The 26224-nt window shown below is 38.0% G+C and overlaps 1 protein-coding gene across 2 annotated transcripts in view; it reads right to left on the bottom strand.

The window, feature by feature from the left end:
- Positions 1-14252, bottom strand: part of tmtopsb (teleost multiple tissue opsin b) — a 28343-nt gene extending 14091 nt beyond the window's left edge. For both annotated transcript variants that reach the window (XM_019083695.2, XM_019083694.2), the window contains exons 1-2: positions 13684-14252; positions 7427-7755 (exon numbers count right to left, since the gene is read on the bottom strand). In XM_019083695.2, coding sequence (XP_018939240.1) covers positions 7427-7755; positions 13684-14047 — 693 coding nt within the window. In that variant the 5' untranslated portion in view covers positions 14048-14252. The remainder of the gene's footprint in view (positions 1-7426; positions 7756-13683) is intronic.
- Between the last annotated feature and the right edge of the window lie 11972 nt (positions 14253-26224).

Genomic DNA, 26224 nt, shown 5'->3' with positions numbered 1-26224 from the left:
TAATACAAACACTCCTTCCATCATTAATCTCATTTTCTGTGTGTAATTATATCCCTCTATTTTTCATAATATTTGAATAAAATTTAGTGTCCACTGTTATAGACTGTTAACAAACCCAATCAAATGCCAATGATATAAATTACACAAGGAAACAGTCTGTGCAGGAGTTTTATGGAGAGAGATTCAACGTTGTTGGACAGTTATAACATTGTAAATCTAGCAAGGTTTTTAACTAACTTACACTAACATTAAATTTCATTAAATTTGTCTAATACAACGGATAATGTAGTTCTCTTTTGAAAACCACAATCAGTCTCTCTATATGTTTCTTCTCTGGAAAGTCATAGAAATGCTATTGAGAAGCTTTTCTTTTTATATTGGACGAAATCAGAATACAAAAATATTCAGTTCATTCACTGCATACAAGTTTGCACAACTATGACAACTTTCACTTTTGAGAACTCCATAAATGTCATATTGTTTTATGGCATAAAAATACTGTTGTGACTGTACAAATAAATTATCTGCTAGAAAACTTTGATCCACTCCATATCATCCTATATAGGCAATCAGAACTTTAACAGATACATTCTTTAGGGACTAAGGATTCATTCCACCTGTTCACATTGAAGGGATAGTTCACCAAAAAATGAAGATTAGCCAAAGATTTACTCACACCCAAGACACCCTAGGCATGTCTGACATTCCTTTTTCAGACAAACACATTCTGAGTTATATTTGACACACACACACACACACACACACACACACACACACACACACACACACACATATACCTGTCTGTTCCAATCTGTATAACTGCAGAATCGTGCCCCTGTTTCTGAATTCGAAAAAAAAAGTAAAAGTATCCATCCATCATAAAACTACTCCACAAGGCTCCGGGGGGTTACAATGTGTTAGTTTAACAAAAATGTTGATTCTTAAAACTTTATAAAATGTAATGTCCAGCTTCCAGTCGCTCAAGCAGGTGTAAGGAAAGATGCAATGTAAGAGTAATCCTGAAAATCGTATGGTTCAGAAGTGATTAATTAGGAATGAAGCTAAACTCTCCAGGATAGTGGCCTTCCAGAAACAGAACTGGACACCCCTGGTTAAGAACTACAGCAAGTGTTGACAGTATTAAGCTGTCATTTGACTTGAAGTTCATGTCTTCCATATTCAGAGTATGAAAGTAGCTTTCACAACATCTGGGCACTTAACCTGGAATACCAATTCTCCAAAAAGGCTTAGACATCATTGCCAATGGCATATGAAAGCTCCTAATTAAGAGGGATTGCACTGTTAATTACATACTAATTAAATTGTAAGTCATTAGGCGAAATTTCAAAACAAAGAAAACAGAGACAGCAGCTAGCATGATACCCATAAAACCGATTGTTTAAAATGGTCCATTCGTGTGCATATCCTGGATGTTTAAATCTTTTGAAACCTAAAAGATTTCTTCCACTAGGAAAAAGGTGACTTTTCCAATGTGATTACTTAATGTGTGGAGTTGTGGACACACACTGAAGAGCTACTGCAAGATGAGCATTTGTGGTTGACCTGTTAAAAAGTATACAATTCTTTTAATTAAAAAAATTATAGATTGTTTCGCTAGATAAGACCATTGTCTGTTATCTATTATTGCTAGATCATGTAGAGTACTTTGAAGCTGCATTGATACTGCAATTTGGACCTTAAACACATTGGCTCCCATTGAAGTCCATTATACTGTAGTATATGGAGAAAAATCATGTAAGTTTTTCCTCAAAAATGTCTCTAGGTTTCGCATGTAACCATGACTCCCAGAGGGAATGAGATGCTGCGTTGAAATGGAATGGCAACGCCTACAGTGTAACCACACTCTGAATCATGTGTGTAATCAGTCCAATGGATGGTTGAGACATCACGGGTCAGGGTGACATAGAGACCAGGAAGCTTAAAAGCACATGCGGTGGATACAGCGGCAGTATCTGGGAAATTAAGTAAGTGCTCGCAGGGATGCTGGAAGTATGACAATGAGACGCAGCATCTCGTTCCCTCGGGGAATCATGGTTACATGCGTAACATAGAGACGTTCCACTTCAGGAACTCGAGCTGCGTTGAAACGCTATGGGAACGAGTATGCCCATGCCGCCAGACTTACAAATCCCTGCCTAGTGTAGGAGAGCACAGCTAAGGCTAGAGAAAAGTAGCCAGGATTGGCGCAGAATGCAAGTAGGAACCTGACAAAGTAGATGGGGTGGACATACCGCAGCGTCCCAAAGGCCAACTTCTGGAGGAGTTGCCCCCAAAAGAAAACCTCAGAAACTTCCTGTGTTGGGGAAGGATGCGTCTTTTAGATCGATCGTGACAAAGCAGTCCTCATACGTTGTTGGGAGATGATATTTGTTTGATTTTGTGGATTGTGAGCTTCATTTGCTTGAGTTTGTGGTTGGGCTTGATATCTAAAATGGGACGCAACCCTCCATCCTTCTTTGGAACGATGAAGTACCGGCTGTAGAACCTGGACTCTCTGCAGAGAGAAGGGACCACCTCGATGGCATCCTTCCTCAAGAGAGTGTTTACTTCTTGTTCCATTACCAGAGCCAGGGCCCCACAGAGTGGAAATGACCCAGTTGAAAGGAGGCAGAGGATAACCGAACTGGGTTCTGTAGCCGCTCTCTACAGTGTCCAGGACCCACTGAGACACATTTGGCAGAAGTTTCCACGCTGCCAAAAAGTCTACTAAGGGAATCAGTCTCTCGAGACTGACCTCTGGTGTAATCAGAGTGGCTAGCTCGGTTCCCTGAAGTGGCAGATCAGCAGGGGATGGCCGAACTAGCTGCTCTAGAGACCTCCAAAGAGGTAGCGAGCTTCTCAGTACCGCTACGTTTCCGGGTGGAGACTGAGAGAAGCGCTCACCAGAGACTGCTGCGCCCTGAAGCACCGTGTTGTGGCGGGGTTGGCAGATGAGGAGAGACAGGCACCGTATAATGAGGTGTACACCGCTCTTTCCCAGAGGGGCCTGCCCTCAGAAGTCCTGAGCCATGGGCATCAGGATTTTCTTTTGGCTGAAGTCTCCTATTGAAAATGACGGTCCTCACACCCGTCATCTCCTACGAAGACTTAGACTGATAGAACCAGATCCTGCTCAGGGCAGGACCCAATGAGACACGTTTGGCATGGGCCATAGGCGTCAGGACGTTTTAGCCAGAGACTATCCAGTGAGAATGATGGTCTGCAGATCAGCCTTCTGCTAGAAGCCTTTGGCCCAGGAGCGCCACTCTGACTCCTCGGCAATGCACCACTCTGTTCTACATACATAAGACTTTCTTCTCTCTTTCTTTTGTCAGAGGGAGCAGAGCTAAACATCCAATGTAATGCCCCTTTACTTTTTTTTTCTTTTTTTAGGTACATTTACAGAAAGAACACAGCCAGCCCCCTCGAGAGCTGACTGTGCATGCTCTGCTCCAAAACAGACTACACATAAATCGCGTGCATCCCCACCCCTTATTTAGCGAGGGCAAGGAGAACGAGCAATCCAAAAGCAGTCTGCTCATATGCAAACAATATCAATCTCCTCTGAGAAAGACAGCTGCAGCAGCGAGCTCTCACTCAAAGGGGGAATAGACCGCAGTGCGGGCTTCCGAACCTTGAGAAATAACTCTAGATCTAGGATGTGCAGGCGGAGAAAGGGCAAACCCGTCTCCAACCTGTCCGCTAGATCCATGTGCGATCCCTGTGATCTCAATCGCCACCGTGCCTCTGCAGCAGCGGGACTGGAACCGCAAGATGACAAGCACGGACACACTCCTTGAAGCGTGTCTGGTGGGAGCGGAGTGTCCCTTCGAGAGCTGACTGCGCCAGCTCCGCTCCCACTCAAACAACACATGAACTGTGTGTATCCCCACCCTTAATTTAACGTGGGTAGGGAGGAACACATAGTCTAAAATGTTGCTTGCTCTCGCCCTTAAGCTTTGTCTTCTGAGAAGCATTAGATATAATATGCTTGTGCAACTGGGACAGACAACAATAAATAAGACTGACACACACACAGAGCTGAATGACAAAAAGCTGCCATTGTATCCACCGCACGTGCTTTTAAGTGTCCTGGTCACAACGTCACCCCGCCTGTGATGTTTCGCTTCATCCATTGGACTGATTACACAGGTGATTCTGAGCGTAGTCACGCTGAAGGCGTCCCCATAGCGTTTCGATGCAGCATCTCGTTCCTGAAGGGGAACCTTAATTTCTTTTGTCAGGAAATTTTAATTCTGGAGTGAACTAATCCTTTAAGTTGTGCAGTGTATTCCAGCCTTTAGAAAGAAATGACAGCAAGCCATAAACCCTGACGAAAACCATCCAAGCCATTTTTCCCTAACCCTAGGGAAAACTGGATTGGATTTTCCCAATCCAAATCTATGAAATTCTAAAGTCTAAAGATTAATATGCAAAATTCCTTCCTTGAAACACTAAAAGGTCAACACTTTTCATAGCTGGCAACATAATGTGCAGCAGATGTAAACTTTGTTTCTCTCTCTCGTTCTGTCTAACTCAGCCAGTTCTGTCTCAAAGGATGGTGAAAACTAGCGTGGCAAATCCTCTGGGTTTTTCTCCCTACGTTTTCCCAGTGTGCACCGTTCCACCCGCAGTGTGAGTTTACAGAAAGAGACAGGCCGTGTCCGAGCAAATGAGGCTGTTCCTTGGGAAGGCGGTTGACCCCCTGCCAGGTGACATTTTGGATGGGTTAGTCAACGGCTGAGTGGAGTGACAAGAGCTGGGAGGGCAACTGTATGTGCTCTATGCACTGTGGATACACAACTGTCAAATTTTCATTCAAACTTATATAACACTGACACTTTCTGGGGAATGAAGGGACAAAGCCTGTAGGTCTGCTTACTATAGGTGACATTCAGACTGTCACAGTTAGGTAGTATGTGCCGAATGAGAGCCCAAGAAGCAGTTTATGGTCTTATTAATCACGAATGTGCGTGAATCATTATCTAATTGATTGCTTGTGATGCATGCAATTAAAAAGAGCCTTCAGCTTAATCGAAGAGCTGGTTACTCTGTAATATAACATCATGTGGCATTTTTATCACCACCTTTGAGATTTAGCAGAGTGGATAGTGAATATATCTGGCACCTGTCCCCCCAGGACTCCACTACATCGAACTGTCAGAGTCGCATCTCGTATAAACACACAGGGTGCTAATTGTCTAAAAGACTCAGAGCTTATCAGCATTCCGTCTCTGCGCCCATGGTTCAATACCAACAGAGAAAATCTACAATCACTCTTATACAGGTAGACGATGCTGTAGTTATCTGATCTCATGATTGGCCTATAATTGGTTTGCATTAAATGACATCCAAATAAATTGAAGGCAGCGGATTAGGAAAATGCCTTTGATCAAATGCATGATTTTATCATCTTCAGGGCAACATTTTGTAAAATGATTTTGTGTGAGGTGTCATAATACCACTCTGTAAGCAACTATATGAATAGTATGAAGCATAACAGTGGCAATAAGGTTTCTAATCAATCTATTTATAGACTTAAACTGAATGGTGGTAAAAAGTTTTAATGGAATGTATAGGTGTGCTCAAAACGTAACACTTAGAGGGATAGTTCACCCAAAAATGAAAATTATGTCATTAATCACATGTCTTTCCAAACCGTTGAGACCTTCGTTCATCTTCGGAACACATTTTTTGATGAAATCCAAGAGCTTTCTGACCCTGCATAGACAGCAACGCAACTACCGTGTTCAAGGCTCAAAAAGGTAGTAAGGACATTGTTAAAATAGTCCATGTGACATCAGTGGTTCAACCTTAATTTTATGAAGCTTTTAGAATACTTTTTGTGTGCAAAAGAATAAATAAAAAAATAATGACTTTATTCAACAAATTCTTCTCTTCCCTGCTTCCCTCTCAGTCTTCGACGCACATTAACTTTGCATAACTTCCATTAAAGTTTATATATATATATATATATATATATATATAGATGCTTAAGTGATAAAGATTTCTGAGAAATGCTAAATAAAAGGTGACTGCAAGATCATAAGCCCTGTGAGGTGTCTATTCTAAAGGTTTGTTTACGTTTCTCCGCCCTTGTTCAATAGTAACTCACTAATTGGAAATGATTTTTGCCCAGGCTTAAGAAGACCTCCCTTTGTTCCTGCTTCTATAAACACAAGCCCAGGCTTAAAGTTATCTGCTTGCACAACCATGAATCTGTCAAAGAAGCAGGGTGATTTCACCACTGAGGTTAGATCACACCATTGATGTCTAGCGCTAAATATTGACCTACATACAGTTCTGTGATACAGTATAACCACGGCTTCACATACAGTTCATTGCGGATGACATTGTGCAGAAATCTATAGATGACCTTCAGACCAAAATGAGATTCAGCAGGGCTTTTGCACACCTTTATGAAGAAAGTGCTTATGCTAATGCAGTGACACAGGCTGGGCAATGAGTTGCTGCTGAATGAAGTGAAACGAAAAGGTGAATCTCTCAGTTCTGAAAGCATTCATGGCCCATTTGAGGCAGGGCTAATTTACATAAACATGAATGTTTTAATTTCCGAACTCCCTCTGAACATCACAGTCTATTAAAAGTGCTGAAACATCTATTTCATACATTGTAGTCTGTTAAGACGCAGAGAAGATGGAGCTTGCAAGCAGATTTCTCATTCATTGTTGCTATTGAAAGTAATTCGGTTGCAAATCAAAGTGTTTTGTTGTGTCAGTGCATTTATTGTAAGCAGCTGATGGCCTCTGTTAGCTCACCCACAATATGAGGGACGGGAGGAAGGAAAGGAATTGTGGGAGCTTTGAGAGCATTTTTGTTTTGTTTACTCCAGAAAATTGGACCACTCTGGGGACATCAAATAAAAACTACTTCTCAATTGAAATGTTTTCTTCCCATCTCCATACAAATTCTGACACGATTTGCTTCCTTCCCGGCATAATACAGTGCTTAATTTGCATTTAAGATGTTTCATGCAAAACATTGAGAATAATTTTCAATTGTTGCTGATTGTTGGTGTTGATCACCGGACGGTGCAGGAGATCGATAAGGCAAGCGGTCGAAAAATAATTAATCTGGCTTCCTCTGGTAAAGTGGACAGGTTTTGTTAATTAATAGTGAAAAAAAGGTAGAGAAAACTCATAATAATTTGTGAATATTACGCTAATTAAAGTTGAAGTTGAAGTCCAGGTAATTGTTTCTCTTGTGGAAGGTTGCATAAATCATTTGCTGCATTTTCTGTCACAATAATGAGCTGCAATGTAACGTGAAGGAGTCAAGGACAGTTTTTCCACTCAAGTGTTTTTCTTGATATTGCATTACATACATTTTAATACAACACAACGATTATACTTCATGATCATACTTCACTTCATCTGTAGTAGACAGTAATGGTTGTGACACCAACCTGTGTGATAGCCTGAAGGAGTCTGCCATAGCTGTAGACAATCACCACAAAAGGGAGAATAAGGCAGAAGATAAACAGACAGATGATGTAAGACACGTTGTTGGCTGTCCGGGCTGCCCAGTTGACGCTACAGGTGGTGCCGGGACCCTCTGGACCAAAGCAGCTCCATCCAAACAGCGGCGGAACAGTCCAAACCATGGAATATATCCAGGAGAAAGCAATACCAATGGCCACCTTTCTATAATTGGTAGAGTCGGCCTGCGTGGCCCCCATCATGGTGCAGTAGCGCTCGTAAGAGAGCACTGCCAGGGAGATTAGAGACACGACACCTGTATAAAAAGAAGAAAGATACACAGACAACACAACGCACTGTTATGAGTAATGGCAGTTCTGGGTTGCTTACTTATCCTTATTACCTTTGAAGGGCTGTTTATGCTGAATAAAAGGCCAAATGTTATTGGGTGCACTGTACATCATGTTCAGTGCTGTGGGTTAGCCTTGCTTAACATTGAAAAAAATAGAATTTTAATGAATTTTGACACCATAAAAAAGATTTTTCTAAGTTATAAATAGGCATGGGCCGATTACCGGTTTCAAGGTATACCGCGATTTGAAAATTTCATGATTTCAAAACCACTGATATTTTCCATTATACCGTTCCTGCGGTATGCGCTGTTTTCCATGTCTCCTCAATGACTGAAAGAGTAGGAATCCCTCAGGCTGAGTGCAGTGTAGAGAGTAACACTGACCCGCACAGCTTTCAAAAGTATAAGGTTACTCAACCGCAGATGGGTGCGGACTGATGAGCTCGACACATGTGCAGTACCACGGGGTACGAGGCTGTCCGCAAGCACTCTTGATGACGGAAATAATGTAATGCTGAAGGCAAACTGCGTTGCAATGCAATCATTTTCCAAAATGTAATTTATGTGAAAATATGAAGTCTGTTAACGTCTGTTAACACAGGCAAGAGATGCTGAAGACGGACGCACAGAGAAAAATACTGTAGAAGGCAGAACACTCACTGTTCACGATGCACTAACTATTGAAAAAAAAAATCATATTGATTTGGGGGTTTATATGAATGTTTTCTGAGGGGAGCTGACTGTCTTCTGAAAAGTTTGCATGGTATTTTCTTTTCATCTCGTCTCTGTATAGTTCATATTAAAGCACTGTTTCAGTGCAGGGTAGCTTTGTTTACAGCGGTAACCAAGGAAACGCTGTATCTGGTGTTCCAGAGGTGCCTCCTGCTGTCAGAGAGTGAATCTGCAGCTCATTCAGAGCTTCTGCTGTTTGTTTCGTTCAGGCATGTAGTATAATTTCACAAAGCTTGTCAGAACATTCTGGTTTTGCTTCAAATTGGGTTATTATTAAATCAAACTATGTGTATGATTATTATTATATAACTAAATTATAATAAATGGTATAAATTATGTGTATATGAATTATATAACTAAAATTAAATAACTGTAATTACAGATTTAGGTTAAATAAAGATGTCAGTCTTTATTTTTTTTTCTTTTTAGGAAACAAATCAAAGAAAAAATAAACTAATTCTACTGTTTGTAATATTCTGTATGTTGCTCAAAAACAAAATAAATTGTGTCCAGCAAAAAAAACAAAAAACAAAAAAAAAAACAGTCATTTAAAAATAACAAATTTCAGAGCTGTAACAACAATACAGTGATACCGTGAAACCATTATCATACCGTCAAAATCTCATACCGGCCCATGCCTAGTTGTAAATAAAGATTATTGGTTTTACAAGAAAATACAATTTGAGACTTTTACTTCAAAATTTCATGTTTAATTCAAACTGTTAATTGAGGTTTTTATTTATTTATTTATTTATTTTTATTTGTGAAATTTACTAGTAATTTCTGACAAAAAATGGTTTCAAATTAAACCCTACACTAAATTTGTATTCAATAATATGTACCATTAGTAAAAGACATTAGTAAAAGACTGTTCATTAGTATTTTTTACACTGTAAAAAATATTTTCCAAAGTTACAAGAAAGTCTTTATATTTTAAAGTTTCATGTTAAATTCAATGTGCTGCTTACAGTTTCTTTGTAATAGTGACATTTACTAGCCATTTCTGAGTGAAAATTATTTAAAGGAATAGTTCACCCAAAAATTAAAATATGCTGAAAATTTACTCAGGCCTTAGACCATCTAAGATGTACATTAGTTTGTTCCTTCATCAGAACAGACTTGGAGAAATTTAGCATTACATCGCTTGCTCACCTATGGATCATCTGAAGTGAATGCATGCTGTCAGGAGCAGCTGTTCAAACAGCTGATAAAATATTAAGCAATATTAAGGATGGAGCACTTATATTTTACCTGGAACAATGGTTTGACATTAAAATTGCCTTGATGAATTTATTAAAAACGCACAGCTTTTCACCTCACAAGACGTTAATTGATTGACTGGAGTGGATTACTTGTGGATTATTGTGATGACGGCACCCATTCACTGCAGAGGATCAGTTGGTAAGCAAGTGATGTAATACTAAATTTCTCCAAATCTGTTCTGATAAAGAAAAAAACTCTTTTTAGTTTACTACAACAAAGTGTTATTCATCTAATCCAGTTTCCCTTCAAAACATGCTTTTGTGTGTGTGTGTGTGTGTGTGTGTGTGTGTGTGTGTGTGTGTGTGTGTGTGTGTGTGTGTGTGTGTGTGTGTGTGTGTGTGTGTGTGTGTGTGTTTGTGTGTGTGTGTGTGTGTGTTTTATCAGGAAGCTGAACAGTGGTGATTTACAGTCTTATAAGAACTTATCTATAGGCAAACACCAGTGCACTGCACAATACAGCTTGGTGCATCTGGTAATAGGCACTTTTGTTTTATTTCTCCTCCTTTGTTGTTGTACAGTGCACTGTCATCAATGCTGGCAAAACTAAACCAAATCTGCAAATATCGCACCTGAAACTGAAGGCAGCTATCATGTCATTGTCATTTTAACTGTGAAGAGCAGGTGTTTACACTCATTTGAGGTGTGTCTGACTGAAAGGTCTCTTGGTAAAGCACATTACTACAATCATGACAAAAAAAAAACAAAAAAAATTGTGAAATTGTGAAATGTGCCGGTACTAAGAGACCAAGCCGATACTATATTAAACAACAACAAATTAAATTTTTCTGCAGAATTGTTAGTACAGGGTACAGTCTTATTTCAGTACCCGATTTCTGAACAATAGAGACTAACTAATGGGATAGTTCACCCAAAATGAAAAGAAATTCTGTCGTCATTTACTCTTTCTTTCAGTAGGTTTCAGTAACCACTGACTTCCAATGCAAGGACAAAGAAACAATGCAGAGACATTTCTCAAAAATTGTCTCATATTCCACAGAAGAAAGAAAGTTCTACAGGCTTGGAATGATGCAAGGATGAGTATGATGACAGAATGTTTATTTTTAGCTGAACTATTCCTTTAATTTGTAGGAGACAAATACAGGATTATTACCAAAATATGTCAGACAATTACGGCAAAGAAACTCTGGCTTGTAATAGTTAAGAAAAAAGTTTCAATGCTCACACTAAAGTTACAATTTATTAGTTATGTTTATGCAGACAAATGCAATCACATTGGGTTTTGTGCAGCGAAATTCAGAATATACGCAACACTGCAAACCATAGTGTTTTTAAGTTTAGGTTCTTTCTGTTTGGCCAAGAGATCAATCTGTTTCAATTAATTTTTTTTTTTTTTTTTGGGTATATAAATCCAAAAGATCGGACTTCACCAAACTTTAAGCAGAGAAAGACAAAAATTCTTCACGTGCTTGTGTTTCCATTCTAACATTCACACTGTTTTGAAGAGCAACTCACAAATCCTGCCATCCTAATCATAAAAAGCTGCTTAGAAAGACCTTGATTCAAAAATGATGCTGTTCAAGAGTCTATGAGCTTGAGTATTTAAATTACTGTATAAGCCTGATAAAGAACGTCTCAAGAACATTTTGAATCTTAATACAGTCATTTTTCTCTGCCTGATGTGAGTGTGTATATCAAATCTGCACTGACAATGTGTTCCATGTCTGGATGAAGCTGTATCTCCATAAACCTGATGATGTGTTTGCTGTACTGATGGTTTAGAGAATAAAGGCTCAAATTTATTTTTGTCTTGTAAGCACTTTATCAGTGTAATTTATTCGAGGGAGATAACAATAATCTGTGATACAAGTGTATAGTCCACTGCTTACAATTAACATCATAATGGCATTACTCATTGTGAATGAGTAAAGAAGCATTTGCATGGTGGTTCCTGATGACAGCTAATCAAGAAAGCAAGTAATGAGCCTTTTCAAAGCAATGAGAGGCAGTTGCCATCAGGCTTTCAAGTAATGGAACCTATTACAGAGGTTTTCTCCATAAAAGCACACTTAGTTCTCCCATAAGCATAGTTTTATTGAACCAGTGGTGATTCGTCCAGCTTTAATCAGAGGACCCTGACCGGTTATTGAGGTTTTGACAAATACATTGCATCATTAACATTCTAAATCACCAAGTAGGTCATATAGAGCTCTTAAACACTGATGTTAAAATCTATTGTCATATAATCACGCAGACTCATTTGATCTTAAGGGCTGCTGGCACCAGAAAAGTGACACCTGTTAATTAACAACAAAACAGCTATTCTGCTCACTGGAAACATTACACCCAGCTCTGCCCCGTTACAGAGAATGTGTTATGGTTCAAGTGCAGGACAGCACACATCTTATTTCCATCAATACAGCTCTCCTTGCCTTCAGTTCGAGTGCTACAGTAAATCCTAATAAGAAGAAGAATACATCTCTGCCCTCCTGGTGTGTTTATTTAACGTTTTCCCAATTATGGAGACTTATTGGTCTTTTCAACTGTACACTGTAAAAAAAAAAAAAGTTATCATCACATTTGTTTCCAATAATTAGCCATTTCTACTTATTTAATACATTTCAACTTATTAAATAGTTCCAATTTAATTTACTGTAACATTTCAAGTGTCTGAAAAAGTGCAATGAATTTATAACTGTGGGTTGTAATTTTGGCAAGTTTTCAACTTTAGAGGGTTGGACTTTTGAGCAATTTTAACACCCCTACAAAAATGTACTGTGTGGTACAATGGTACATTAATGGTAGGCTATCAGATTGTAATACTGCGTTACTTACATGCTATGACATTACACTACAAAGAATACCATAATTTGACTGTGGTACATTTCCAGTAAGACAACACAAACTGAAACTTATAGGCTACAACATCCATTTTAGACTGATCTATAGGCAGGGGGAGGGAGCCTATCCTGCCTTCCTATATGTTGGATTAGGCAGCTTTGAGGTTTATAGTGCAGTTGAACTACAATGCATTTTTTATTTTTTTATTTTTTTATTTTTTGTAGCCTAGGCTATACTCCTAAAAAAATCGTTTGTGTGTGTTTTATTTAGTTTTTTTTTTTAAACGTATTAAACTACTGCAATAAGCTTTCCAACTTAAAAGGTAAATACAATAACTGACAAAAAAAGGTTACTCAACTAAAATGTAATATTCATATTAAACCTACTGCAACTTTTGGATAACAGACTTGATTTAGCTTAGCAGCATCTCCCTGGCGAGAAAAAAAGCCATTAAACTGACTAGAGCAGCGCGCGCACGAGTCTGACAGGAAGCTTGTGAATATGCTTTAACCTCACGACAAATTATATCAATAACGTCTATAAAACTGTTAAGATACCACACGATAGCCGTTGTGTTAACATTTAAGTTACCCAAGTAAGGAGGATTTTTAAGAATACGACTGCAGCGATGGCACTATGTAGGTTTTTCAAACCTAAACGTGAGTATAACGTAACGTTAATATCGTTTTGTATTCAGTTAAGTTCATGTCAAGTTGGTATGAGGAAATATAAAGAGACAGTAAGTCATGTTTGATATCTATCTCTCTCTCATTCGTTATCACACTGTTTTATGTTACTGGTAGCTTTTTACGTTGAAAGACAAAACATTTATTGACAGCGTAATAACGGACGTGGAGGTTCCTAAAACGCCCAAAGGAACGTGCTGCAAGTAACGTTAGCTACATTTCTAATACACATTTGTCATATGTCGTATTAAATATCCAACACACAAATGACATCATAGCATTTTAACGATTACAAAAAACGTTTTACAATGTAGCTGCGCTTGCGAGGGTCGATTCAAAAGTACCAACATATACAGTGCATCCGAAGCCTACTTTAATTGTTTATCGACGTCGCTGTAACATACAGACTCACCCAGGAATGTATTGATGAAGCCGTACCACACGCATCCCGCGCGCCCGATGAGCCACCGGCCCTGCGTGCTGGCGGCGAAGCTGAACGGAGTGCCGAGGACGCACACCAGCAGATCACTCACTGAGATGCTCACCAGAAGACAGTTCATGGGCGAGCGCAGCACTTTGTAGCGACAGAACAGGATGAGAACGAGCGTGTTGTTGAGGAAACCAAAAGTTCCGATGAATCCAAGGCACACCGCGACCACCAAGTGTCCAGACGGACTCAAACTGTGTTCTGAGTGATTCTCATCCAAGTGCGCTCTGGTCCCGTCACCTCCTCCAGCGCACCACGCGCAACTCAGACTCACGTTGGACTCAATCATTACACCATTAATTAAGGCTTGTGTTACGTATTTAATCAGTTTGGTTCTGAAACGAGAGTCTGTGCTTTGTAAAGTCAGTGTAATCCATCAAGTTTGTAGAGTTTTTTAACCCATTATTTTATTTCAGTGGGACTAGAGTTCACCAAACACTAAACGCAGAAGTGCATGATTGCCTCATATAGCCTACTCTAGATAGAGGTTTCAAGATGTGGTCAAGCCAATTATGCCCCTCCTCGGGATGAATGGGAGTTTTTATTACCCCCGCCTAGCTGACGTCTCCGTCTCAAGCCACCGATCTTTATATGCCAACAGCACTCTTTTCGTTTTACACTCTTAAAATGATTCCTTGCTAATTCATCAAAATGTAGATATGATACTTAAGGGTTAATTCTATTAGTAGGTCTAAACTGGAATGTACACAGTAAAAAGTACAAACGTGGAAATAACGTAAAAGTGCTCAGTGAAGTCATACTAATATTTATAGCTTGAATAAAAACAGCCACATGCATATTTTTCTGGTTACCTGACAGTTTTTTACACCATGGAAACTAAATAGACAAAATAGGCTATAGACAAGAAAAAAGAAAAAGAAAAAACTAATATATTGTCAGATCAGACTCAGTCTGTTGAAAAATACTGTATACACACTTGTAAATACATCATTTGTAATAAGAATGTAACATTGATTTTTAGATGACTTCTAAGTAGCAGGAGAGCTTTATCAGTCATCTCAAAAATTAAATTTATATTTAATTACATACAGGCAATATATTTGATTTCAAATAATATGTTTTGTTTTTGCTGAACATTGAGACCAAAAAAAAAAAAAAAAAAAAAGATTTGGCCAATGAGGATTAAAGAAAATCTATTTTGTGGTCATTCTTGCTTTCCAAAAAATAAAACATAGTCTTGTCCTCATTTGACTTGTACATACAGAGTTCATAAAAACACACTGATGAGTGATTTCTGATTCTTCATCTGCTTTAATCAATCATTTCCCTTGTAAGCATATTTACCTCTTCACAGGGGTTCTTTTTGACAGGTGGGGGGTCAGGAAAGCAATATTCTCCGCTATTTATCCACCCTTTTCCACAAGGGATGTCAGAGAATTGCTCCACAATCAATTCTATTGATGTGGGATTTCAATGTGTCTTGTGGTTATGAGGGCCAAATTCATCACAGATGTTTTCAAGAAAAGTTGAAGAACTTGTGGACTGTGCTTCACAAAAGGGGTACGTTCTCTGTATCCTGCTTTAATTATTGATGTCTGATGCATCATGAACCCCTTTGAAGCTCTGAACTGAATCCTAAAAAAGGATTTGAGCAAAGTCAGGTTTCTTGCCATTGTAAAATTCCAGATCTCTAGCTCCTCTGGTGGAAGATAAAACAATGTTTGATTAAGAGAAATGTTCAGGGCTCAAAACAGCCCATGAAGCTGCACAGAGGGGGTGCCGCCTTTTCCCTGCTTTTCTTTTTATAGGTTCCTGAGGGAAGGATAACTTGTGGTGTGCAGCATTTCATAGTGCTGATCAGCAAAAGTTTGATTTTCATTAAGAACATGACTCCTCTTATTAACTACTGTACTTCCAATTGTCTAAAATCAGCATTGGTTTAACTTTCATCCCAACCTGGATTCTTATTGTACAGTTTGTGTAATATGGATCTCTTAATTCAAAAGATCTTCCACAATGATTATGATTTCCACAAAAATAAGCATCACATCGGTTTTCAACATTAATAAATGTTACTTGAGCACCAAGTTAGAATGATTTCTGAAGAATCATGTGCCACTGAAGACTGGAGTGATGATGCTAAAAATTGAGTTCTGCCATAACAGGAATTAATACAATTTTAAAATATATCAAAATAGAAAACAGTTATTATTTCACAATATTACTGTTTTTACTGTATTTTTGATCAAATAAACATAAGGGACTCAAAAATATTTTTTTAAAAACTTACAGACTACATTTTTTTTAAAGGTTGTGAAAAGGTATTAAAACTCATTTTCAAAAAACATTTCGGCATTACCACTAAATATCCAAGCCTGATCTATCATGCCACCAATCATAAGCTGAAAGTGAGTTTGATTGAATCAATGACATATAAGGCGTGAAAACCACTTGAAGTACTCATTGATTATATGGATATGTTTTCATCTTTTGTCTATATCTGTCATCTCTGTCTCCTAGCCAAAACATTTTTTTTTTTCATAATGTTGGGATGGCAACACCATTACAAAAGAAATCCATCCCTCCAGTGTGCTATCAGCTGGGTGGCTGCAGTTTATTGAGTTTGCTCTGTGTGCGGTGCACCGCTCAAGGTCATAATTATGAAGTCTGATTAGTTTATATGGGTGGACATGAGTGAGGTGGAGAGGCCTCAGTATAGAGTGGGATTTGGTTTATGTCTTGTTGAGCTGCTTCTCTTACACATTAACCACACGCATGAACATACATTCATTCTAACACAATCACATCCACACGAGCTTCACAGATTCCATTCACCATCACACCGTAGGTGTTCTAGGCTTTCTTGCAGAAATCGAAAGCCTGAAAATGAGAGTGATACAAGTATGAGACAACAATAAAATACTATCCAAACACCTACTGTACAGACAGGAATGGACTTAGATTGAACTAAAAAAACTGAAACTTACCCATGAGGTCTCAGCACTCAGCACTGCTAGAAATGCACTGCATATTGCTACCATTGGTTATTTCACCAATATTAAAGAGTTCTCAATTTACTGGTAAAAATACCCCTCAAAAAACAAGGATCATGTGACATTATGTTAAATGTAATCTAAATGTAATCTGTAACCTACAATTGAATATCCATTTTTCATACTACATATTTTAATGTTGTGATAATTGATTATAACAGCTTTTGAAACAGTTGATTCAAGGGTGTTTTTTATTATTTATGACAAAATTATAAAATGTTTTCCAGTGCTTTCAAAGTGGATCCTGGCTGGTACAGCTTGTCCACAACCTTGAGAAGATCAAGAATGTTGCTGCCAAAGGTCAATGACGAGCTTAAACACCATCTTTCTAAACTATGTTTCAGTATGCCAATCATCCCATGGGTCTTTGCAACAAACCAACAAGCCACATCTCCCTTTTTAAAGTGTATCGTATGTGTGAATAGTGACTGTCGCAACAAATTTCCATCAACGTTGCCTTATGCCTCAAGATGGTCTCTTCCAATAGTCCCACAGTGAATCGTGACAGGGTTACAAAATACACTAAAACATCCCTTTGCATGCACAGGCTCAGAATAACAGGGCAGAAAAAAGCTGCATTGTTCTGGAAAGCGAGATACCTTACAACACGGCCATGAGAAAGGAGAAAAAGAGAAGACAGAAACCAGCTGAAGAGATTACCCATAAGGAATCCAACAGGAGTAGATGGGATTAAGTTAGGTTAGGGTTTCAACTAGATACCAAGCAAAAAATAATTAACCAAAACCATCAGTGTTGACGATGATAACACCAAAGGCTTATCCATGATTGCACAACAGATCAAAGCAATAAAGTTTAGTGAAGTCAGAGAAGCTCTGTAAACAAACACATAAACAATGCTTAAATGAACACAAGCTATAACTGGCATGTTCAGACCAAATCTCTATACACATGTGAAAATCTGATGAGGACAAACACAGACAGAATTTTGGGATTTTCAACATGAAATCAAAATGGACATGATTTACTTTCTAAATATGCTGTACATCCTTGGTCTTATTGAGAATTGTTCATTGGTGCGCACAAAATATCATAACTTCCTCTGAAACGACTTTGGTTTTTGGATGACATCACCAAGCCCTCTTATTTTGCTGCCCCTCAATCCAACCACATCATATAAATATCACTCACACTCCCATCAGTTCCCAACTAATAAAGTTTAATACAATTCTTGATTATATTCTTTGAGCATTTATAAATGCCATGATCAAAGACTGTTACAATGTTACAAAAAGGCTGTTCTTCTAAACTATCTATTCATCATAAAACATATCATGGTTTCCACACAAAAATCAAGCACAACTATTTCCAACATTAATAATAAGACGTGTCTTGAGAACCAGCATATAAGAATGATTTCTGAAGGATCATGTGACACTGAAGATTAAAGTAATGGTGAATATTGGAAAATGAATAGCAACGAAACTTCAACAAATGTCAACAAACGATAAGTCAACAAATGTTGTGTTGTGTTGTTTTTCTTGTGTTTTTTTTTGGGTTTTTTTTTTTCTGTTATTTATTTAATTTTCCATGGACCTCTTTGCTATTTGAGACAGAGCCCAAGAGAAATGCTGAATAAGAGAAGCGAAACTAACCTTTCATGTCAAATAAGAACAGAGGGACATGATCCCTCCTCACACTGCCTGATTTTCACCAAAACATCTCAATTTCTCATCACGCAGGGACTGTTCTGTCTAACATGATATGAAATCCATACAGTGTGCTATCAGCTGGGAGCCTGCTGTATATTGAGGTTCCTCAGCGTGGAGTGTACTGGCCAAGGTCATAATAATGTGGTCTGATTAGATCATATGGGCGGACGTGAGTGAGGTGAAGAGGCCTCAGGATCAGAGGGATTTTTTTTTTAATATGGTCTTGATTAGTTTCTTCAATCTCTCACTACCCCGAACACATGCACAGATGACATGTATGCATCCTACCAGCTTTACAGGTCATCTCTGCTTTGTATTCACCCTCACACATAAACATAAACTTCCTTTGATTAAAGAAATGGAAAGGACAAGTGTTACGGTTGATGTAAAAGCATTATTCACGTGTCTGCAGGTATGATAAAAGACATCCAATCATTTATAGACAGCGACTCGACATGAACCAGAAAATTAAAGTTTTTGTTTGCATAATATGTGTTTTATGTATATTATGTTTGTATAAATACACACATACAGTATATATATATTAAAAATATTTACATGTATTTACATGTCTATATTTATATTAATTTAATTTATATTATAAATTAATATATTTAATATATAAACTTTTTTTCAGAAATATGTACATGCATGTGTATGTATTTATGTATACATAACTATACACAGAACACACACATATTATGTAAACAAAAACTTTTATTTTGGATGAAATTAATCGCGATTAATCGTTTGACAGCACAAAAAAAAAAAAAAAAAACCCTTTCCATAGTGACAGCAAAAATCAGTTTGATGACAAACTTCACTTTCCATAGGCCCCAGATCTAATGCCACGCTGTAGATAACAACATATTTATCACTTCCATCCAGACACAGGAAATCACTTTCAGGCCCAAACCTACAGCACAGCGTAGGGAGTTGTCTGCTTCCACTCTCCCTGGTTCCCCTTGGGTATGGGCCCGGACAGGAGGAGATATGATTAGGGGAATAATGGTAAAGAGGAGCTTGAGAGGTCAAAAGGATGCCATTTCCACCATTAATCATGTTCTTCTGAGCTATGTCAGCTATGCTGGCGGTGCCACTCTTCTCCAAAGCCACTGGGAACCAATCACAGCACCGCACCACAGCTGATACATTCACTCCAGCCCCTGTTTTTCTTCATAAAGTGTTGCGGATTCAAACTGTCATTATATGTATGCATGAAAAAATAGGTGCTGGCTTAACACATCTCTAGGGTGAGGAATATGGAAGCTTAATTGTGACACTTTACACACAAATATAGGTTGACAATGTGAAGAGGAGAGGAGAAACAATAATATACGGTATGTGGAAAATAATGTGTTTTTTGAAACTTAAACCGCATAAACCCATTTCATTTCACCAAATACACAAGTTAATGTTCTTTTTAGCAACATCGTATGACCCCTTCAATGCATGCGTCATGGTACTTTCGTGAATGGTGGCAGACTGACCTGGAAGAGAATAAATCATTGAATAAAGTCGTTATTTCTGTTTTCTTTGCACACAAAAAGGATTCTCATAGCTTCATAAAATTACGGTTGAACTACTGATGGCACATGGACTATTTTAACAATGTCCTTGCTATGTTTCTGGGCCTTGAACCTGTCAGTTGTGTTGCTGTCTATGCAGGGTCAGAAAGCTTGGATTTCATCAAAAATATCTTAATTTGTGTTCCGAAGAAGAACAAAGGTCTTATGGGTTTGGAATGACATGAGGGTGAGTAATTAGTGACAGAATTTTCATTTTTGGGTGAACTAAAACTTTCAATTACATAGTTATTACCTTGAGTTATTCTCTTCCGAAACTAGGTTTGAGGAAAAAAAGCTTCCCTGTCAGGTGCAGCACATACAACAAACACTCTTTAGATGTTCAGACAACCATGTCTGCTTATTCACAAGCCATTGAAATGACATGAGTAGAGACAGAACTAGTCCTTGACATTAACGTGCTGCCATGACAACATTAACTAGAACAACCAAGCAGTCTCCAGACATTCTGCCATACAATGGATAAAAACTTCTATGTTCTCTCCAGTGTGTTCAGCTCAGAGCTGTTTCCAGCTTGAGCTAAAGCTGGAATATTCATTATTTCAGTAAATTTAGCATATGGTTAAACTGGATTGCCGGTTAGTGAGAAAAAATGCAGACTTTAAGTTTAAATACTGCATGCAAAGTGGTACAAGTGCTACTGAATTTTATCCAGAAAGTTAGCATGCCAGCAAATGTCTAAAAGGTCCATTTGTTGCACTTTGAAAGCCATTGAGATATCTGCATGAATTAGGCTTATTTGACATCAACATATTGCATAGTGTCCCATTCTGCCATTCTGAGGTATGACAAAGACATGACACTAATATGACACTGAATACATTATGTCTAGTGATACAGCTACATATCTGGCAAGACAGATGGTGTATGTGTGTGTGTGTGTGTGTGTGTGTGTGTGTATGTGAGAAATGTGCCCTGAGAAGATCTCAGATACATCAGGCATTGAATCTCTGCTCACTTACACATACTTGTCATTTAACAGACATTTTTATTCAAAGTGACTGATACATTTTTGTTCCTGTCTCTGCAGACAAAATTTCACAATATACTGGAAAGATTTTCCAATAATGACAGTGCCAGCATTTGAAGAAAATTAAATAATGATCAAAAGTGATAGCGCTGACTCTGAGCTATCCTTCACATGAGGTTCAATAGACACAGAGAAGCTTTAAAGCATTAAAGTCTCTTCTGAGGAAAAAGGTTGTACATTATTAAACTTCTTACTAAATTTCTTTGGGCCTGAACCTCCTAGAAATGATTCAGAAAAGTTAGTTCTTTTTGAGAAAAGTGTCCAAAATTCTTTCTGAGGTCATAACATTTTTTATTTATTTTTTATTATATATCGCACGTCAGTTTTTCAGTAATAAAGACTAAAGTATCTCAACAGGCTCTTTCTGTTTAATTAGGCTTCATGATTTAAATCATCAGTTTAAGTGCTGTGTATTCAGACAGATTAATTTAACTAGATTCCTGCCTTTCAAATTTTGAATTGACTAAAGAGAAATCTGCCCTGCTGTCATCCAGTGATTGTCCATTCCACACAGCTATCTGCAAATGAATGCAACACTCACTTTTTAAAGGACATCAGAGTTTGCTTCCTAGTCAAGAAGAACAAACTACCGTTCTGCTGGAGTGCCTTGCCTTCTTTTCCAAAGCCATTCATCACATTGTCAATTACTGTAGGAGAAAAGAGAAAGTGCATACATAAATCACCATTATGAGTAGGGTCGGGAAAGACGCGGGCAAGGTGAGGTGACACAGACTCACCAAAGTATGAGTCACAAAACACATAAGTTTGATCTACCTCAAATTCCTCTCTTGCGACTGATAATGTGGCCAAAATCATTCCCAGTCTGACGAACTGAACTTAAAGGGATAGTTCACCAAAAAAGAAAGAAAAAGAAGAATGAACACTCTGTGACTCATGCTATTGTCATTTTAAATCTTTTTTCTTTCTTCACAATATGAAATATTTTGCAGGTGTTCACACTGCTTTTTCCATTCAGTGAAAATATATAGCGATCACAGTCTGTCAAGCTTTTTTTTTTTTTTTTTTTTTATATATATATTTTTTTGGTTTATAAGTGTATTACCCCTTTTATAATCTGATATTCAGATACCTCAGATACATTGAGCATCATTTTACAGCTCAAATTTAAGTGACAGAACATCCATATAGGTAGAATGTGCTACCAAGTAATCATTATTACTTGATGGGGCTTTAAGAGATTTTGACGAGTTGCTCTCATGTGCAGCTGAGCAGCATGAAAGTGGAGCAAGGCATGTGGTAATATGGTAAAATCAACAACATCTATGTAAGTCACTGCATGAATCATCAGTGCACCCTGAGCCTGGAGGCTCCCCACAACGAACACGCATCCAACCCTTATAGCAAATTCCCTGTACACTTGCTTAGTCACCTAGTCAAGAACTGTAATGCCTAATAATGACTAAATAGGGAGACAGAGAACAAGGTGGATGTAATATATTCAGTCTGTCCTCGAAGGTAATACAGAAACTGGAGGTCAGAAAGAGATGGGGGTGCTCAGCAGTCATTATTCATGTTTAAAGAAGTCCCTTTGTGCTTTTTCATGACCACCTCAGTCGCTGATGTGCAACTTTGTTTAGTGATGCATCTGTGACCATTTCCACAGCCCATTACAGGCATCTGTCTCCATTTAACACCAGGATGAGGGAGAATCCCCATAGAGAGAGAACAAGAGGGGACTTTCTATTGACTTCTATTGTTTTAGAGTGAGCTAATCATAATTTTTGTCACTTACAGAGACCTTTCTGCATTTTACATTTTCATTAAGATATTCATTGTACATGACCAGAAACCTCAAATTTTGGTCATTCAGAACTGAATTGAGAATGCATTCAGTTCTTTAACTCTAAATGAATTAAACTGAAATGGCAAACAGGACACAGAATTACAATTCAAATTTGGATGGTACAAAGTAAAATTAACAAATTGAAATTCAAAGAAAATTCAAAAAAGCAAAGTTTGTCTAAAACAGAGTGAGACAGATGGACAGAACACCAGAAAAATGGAAATAACAAAAGAATAGGTGAATATAGATAGATAGATAGACAGACAGACAGACAAAATGGACAGTTTGCTAGAAAGACAGAAAGAAAAGAAGCAAGAAAAAGCAAGCAAACAAGAAATTTTATAATAAGCTAATGATATTTTTCATCACCTAAATTTGTGGAATTTCAACAGAATGTCAAGACATTATTTTGCAGGTTTATAAAGCTGTTTTTCTGGCTAGTCTGTAACAGGCAAAACCTGACCCAACGACACACTAAGATGTGTGTACACATGCTGTGCATGTTTAAAGAAAAATGAAGCTTAGATGGCGATGCTTTACTAACCTTAATAAAAAGAATACTGAAAACACATGCATCAGGACAACATAAATCCCTTTTCACACTGTTGATACATAGAATCACACTTCGATGGACAGAACCTAATTATTATGACATAAATTTTTGAAAAAGCCCTGTGGACGTGGATGAGCAGAGGTGAAAAGAAAAGTACTTAAAATTTCACACCACATGGCACAAAATGAAGAAAACAAACACGTTCGACCAAAAGTCAGGGCTCTGGCCAAAGGCTTCAGCTTAATGAGAGGTGAAACAGGAGAAGACGATGACTAAGTGAGAGAGGCAGACTGAATGATAAACATGCATTACATCACACATTTCAGAGATAACCAAGAACTTTGATGGGTGCGTTTGTATCTGTTTGTCATCAAGGTGTAAATTAATTTGCTGTCTGCTTTTCATCAAGGTGGGAGGGGAGCAGAGAAGCTGGGGAGCGTGTTTGGTGACCCGCAGTTATCTGTTGCTATGAAAATGACAGTTTGGGAATTGATATGTGTAAAGCTGTTTGAACTACAGCTAGGGTCTTATCTTAAGACAAGCCACCTGCACCCTCACATTTGTGTCCCTCCCCCCAAACGTTAATATCTAAAGTCTGACTGTCAGACATTAAAGTGCAAAGAAAATGTCACTCAATGGCCTCTGTCTACTCCTCAGGCCTTTCACAATACAGACAGAAATAAAAATAAACTAATTTTTTTTTCTTGCTTCACAAGAAATGTTACATCATAAATCCATAAAATGGCTAGACTGTATGACTCATGCTGTTTATTAGTACACAGCCTATTAGGATTCCACAACTTTTACATTTTGGTGATCTGAATGTTTTTGATTAAAAAAGATAAAATACTTTCCTCTATTCCAGTTTCCAGATAAAATACTTTCTTCTACTGTGGTGCTGTTAGCACAGTTTCATTCAACTTTTGGTGCAAAAACATTATATATCTAACATTTATCAAACTCTTGTTATTGTTTCATCAAGGAAATTATATTGTGATAATTATCATTTTCGCCCAGCCCTACTTGTAGCCCTTGGGTTTAACACCTTTAAATGAACCTTTCTGGTGCTCAGGGAAGAGCCAGACATCATCTGAGTGTGATAGGACCAATATACTCAAGTTCGACAGTGAGTCAAAGAACTTTTAGGTCTCCAACACAGCTTTTAATGCTCCAGTAAAGATGAGAAAATAAGGCTGGGAATATGTCCCCTTCCCCTGTATGGACAAACAAGCACTGCAGACAGCACTTTCAGATCTCTTGGTAATAACGAACACACACCCTTTACAGATGCACACCTTTTAGTTTATCCAACTGTGTCATCTTCCTCCCGAGATTAAGAGGATGATGAAAAACCTGTATATAAAGGTTTGAAGTATCACCAGCTGCCTTGATATACCAGGGCAACTCTTGGGCCAGGGGAAGCAGGGCAGCTTTGTTTACAACAGGCGTGTTATCGATCTGAATCTCAGCTGTCTGAGATGTTTCTGTGATAGTGGTTTGCAGAAGCCGGACTTCAGTATCGGCATCACTTCTAATTTCTAATCTCAGCATGAACAAGAGTCATCGGATATTACACGAATGCAGTGGGTATTATTCGATAAGAGTTTAAAGAAACATCTTGGGTCTCCTATAGTGTTTCAATCCTGATTTGAATTTTTGCAGTAATATGCATCAGGGCCATTTCAATGTATTCATTTTTTATGTGCCACAGGGTTTTAATAAACAAAGGAATTATCGAATGGAAATTTTTATTGCACGGTTCACTCTAATGCCTTCTAGAATATTCTTGATCAGTGGTTCTAAATTGGTTTTGCTTCAGGTCATTACTTTGGACATCAAGTGTCGACCCAACACAAAAACCAAAATTGTTTGTCATGCAAAAAATGTCCTGAAAATCGTAACAGTTTCAACCCATTCCAATTAGAACCAATTGAAAAAATGCTGGGACCACATGTAATTCGTATTACTATTGCATATTTTGGTAAATTAGCAGTTAATGTGTATGAATTAGAACAATAGCATTTATGTTTTCATGCAATCTCTCCACTGATGATTAGGTTTAGGGGTGGGGTAAGGGGAGGAGCTTCTTGCTTTTTCTTCCAAAAAAGCAAACCCAGCAGGCACACAACATAAGACATTGATATCTGGTTAAATTTTGGTTGCAAATTGGTGTCAAATAAAATCAACAACCCGATTTTCATTCTCAACCACAATGACACGTCTGTCTGATGTCATGTCCAACGTCAACCCAACATTATTTTGACGTCCTTTGCCTGCTGGGAATCAACAAATCAAATCATGCAAATTCATATAAAATCAAAGTACCAAGTACCAAAATACTTATGCTTTTACCAAATTGCTCACCTCAACCAAACACACATTCACACCAACACCTCCAGGACTGCAAAACAGGAGTCAGTGGCACCTTCTAATTAAGAAACTCTGGCATATTACAAGCACCTGCAAAACTGTGACAAGTCACAAGGCTAGCTGAGACTCGACATCAGTCTCACATACTCTCTTCTCACAAACACTTGGCCTTATCATCATTAGCAAACTACATATCAAAATAAGAGCAGTGGAAAGCATAAAGAGATTCAAGTTGTATTAAATTGCTTTGGTTTGCAAAGGGTACAGAATAAAATGAGACTAGTTTAACCAATCCAGTTTGAATCAAACTGGTTTTGTACTTGCAGCTGTATCTATCAAATCTACAGTAAATATGGATTCAATTAATCAATTAGCCCCTAAAACAGAAAAAGTTACACCTATCTTGGGTGTTAAGGCCCCTCTAATCAATTACTGATTA

The sequence above is a fragment of the Cyprinus carpio genome, chromosome B24, assembly GCF_018340385.1.
Source record: "Cyprinus carpio isolate SPL01 chromosome B24, ASM1834038v1, whole genome shotgun sequence".
Classification (NCBI taxonomy): domain Eukaryota; kingdom Metazoa; phylum Chordata; class Actinopteri; order Cypriniformes; family Cyprinidae; genus Cyprinus; species Cyprinus carpio.
Note: the sequence above shows the minus strand (reverse complement) of the source record. Positions and strands in the feature narration are given on the sequence as shown.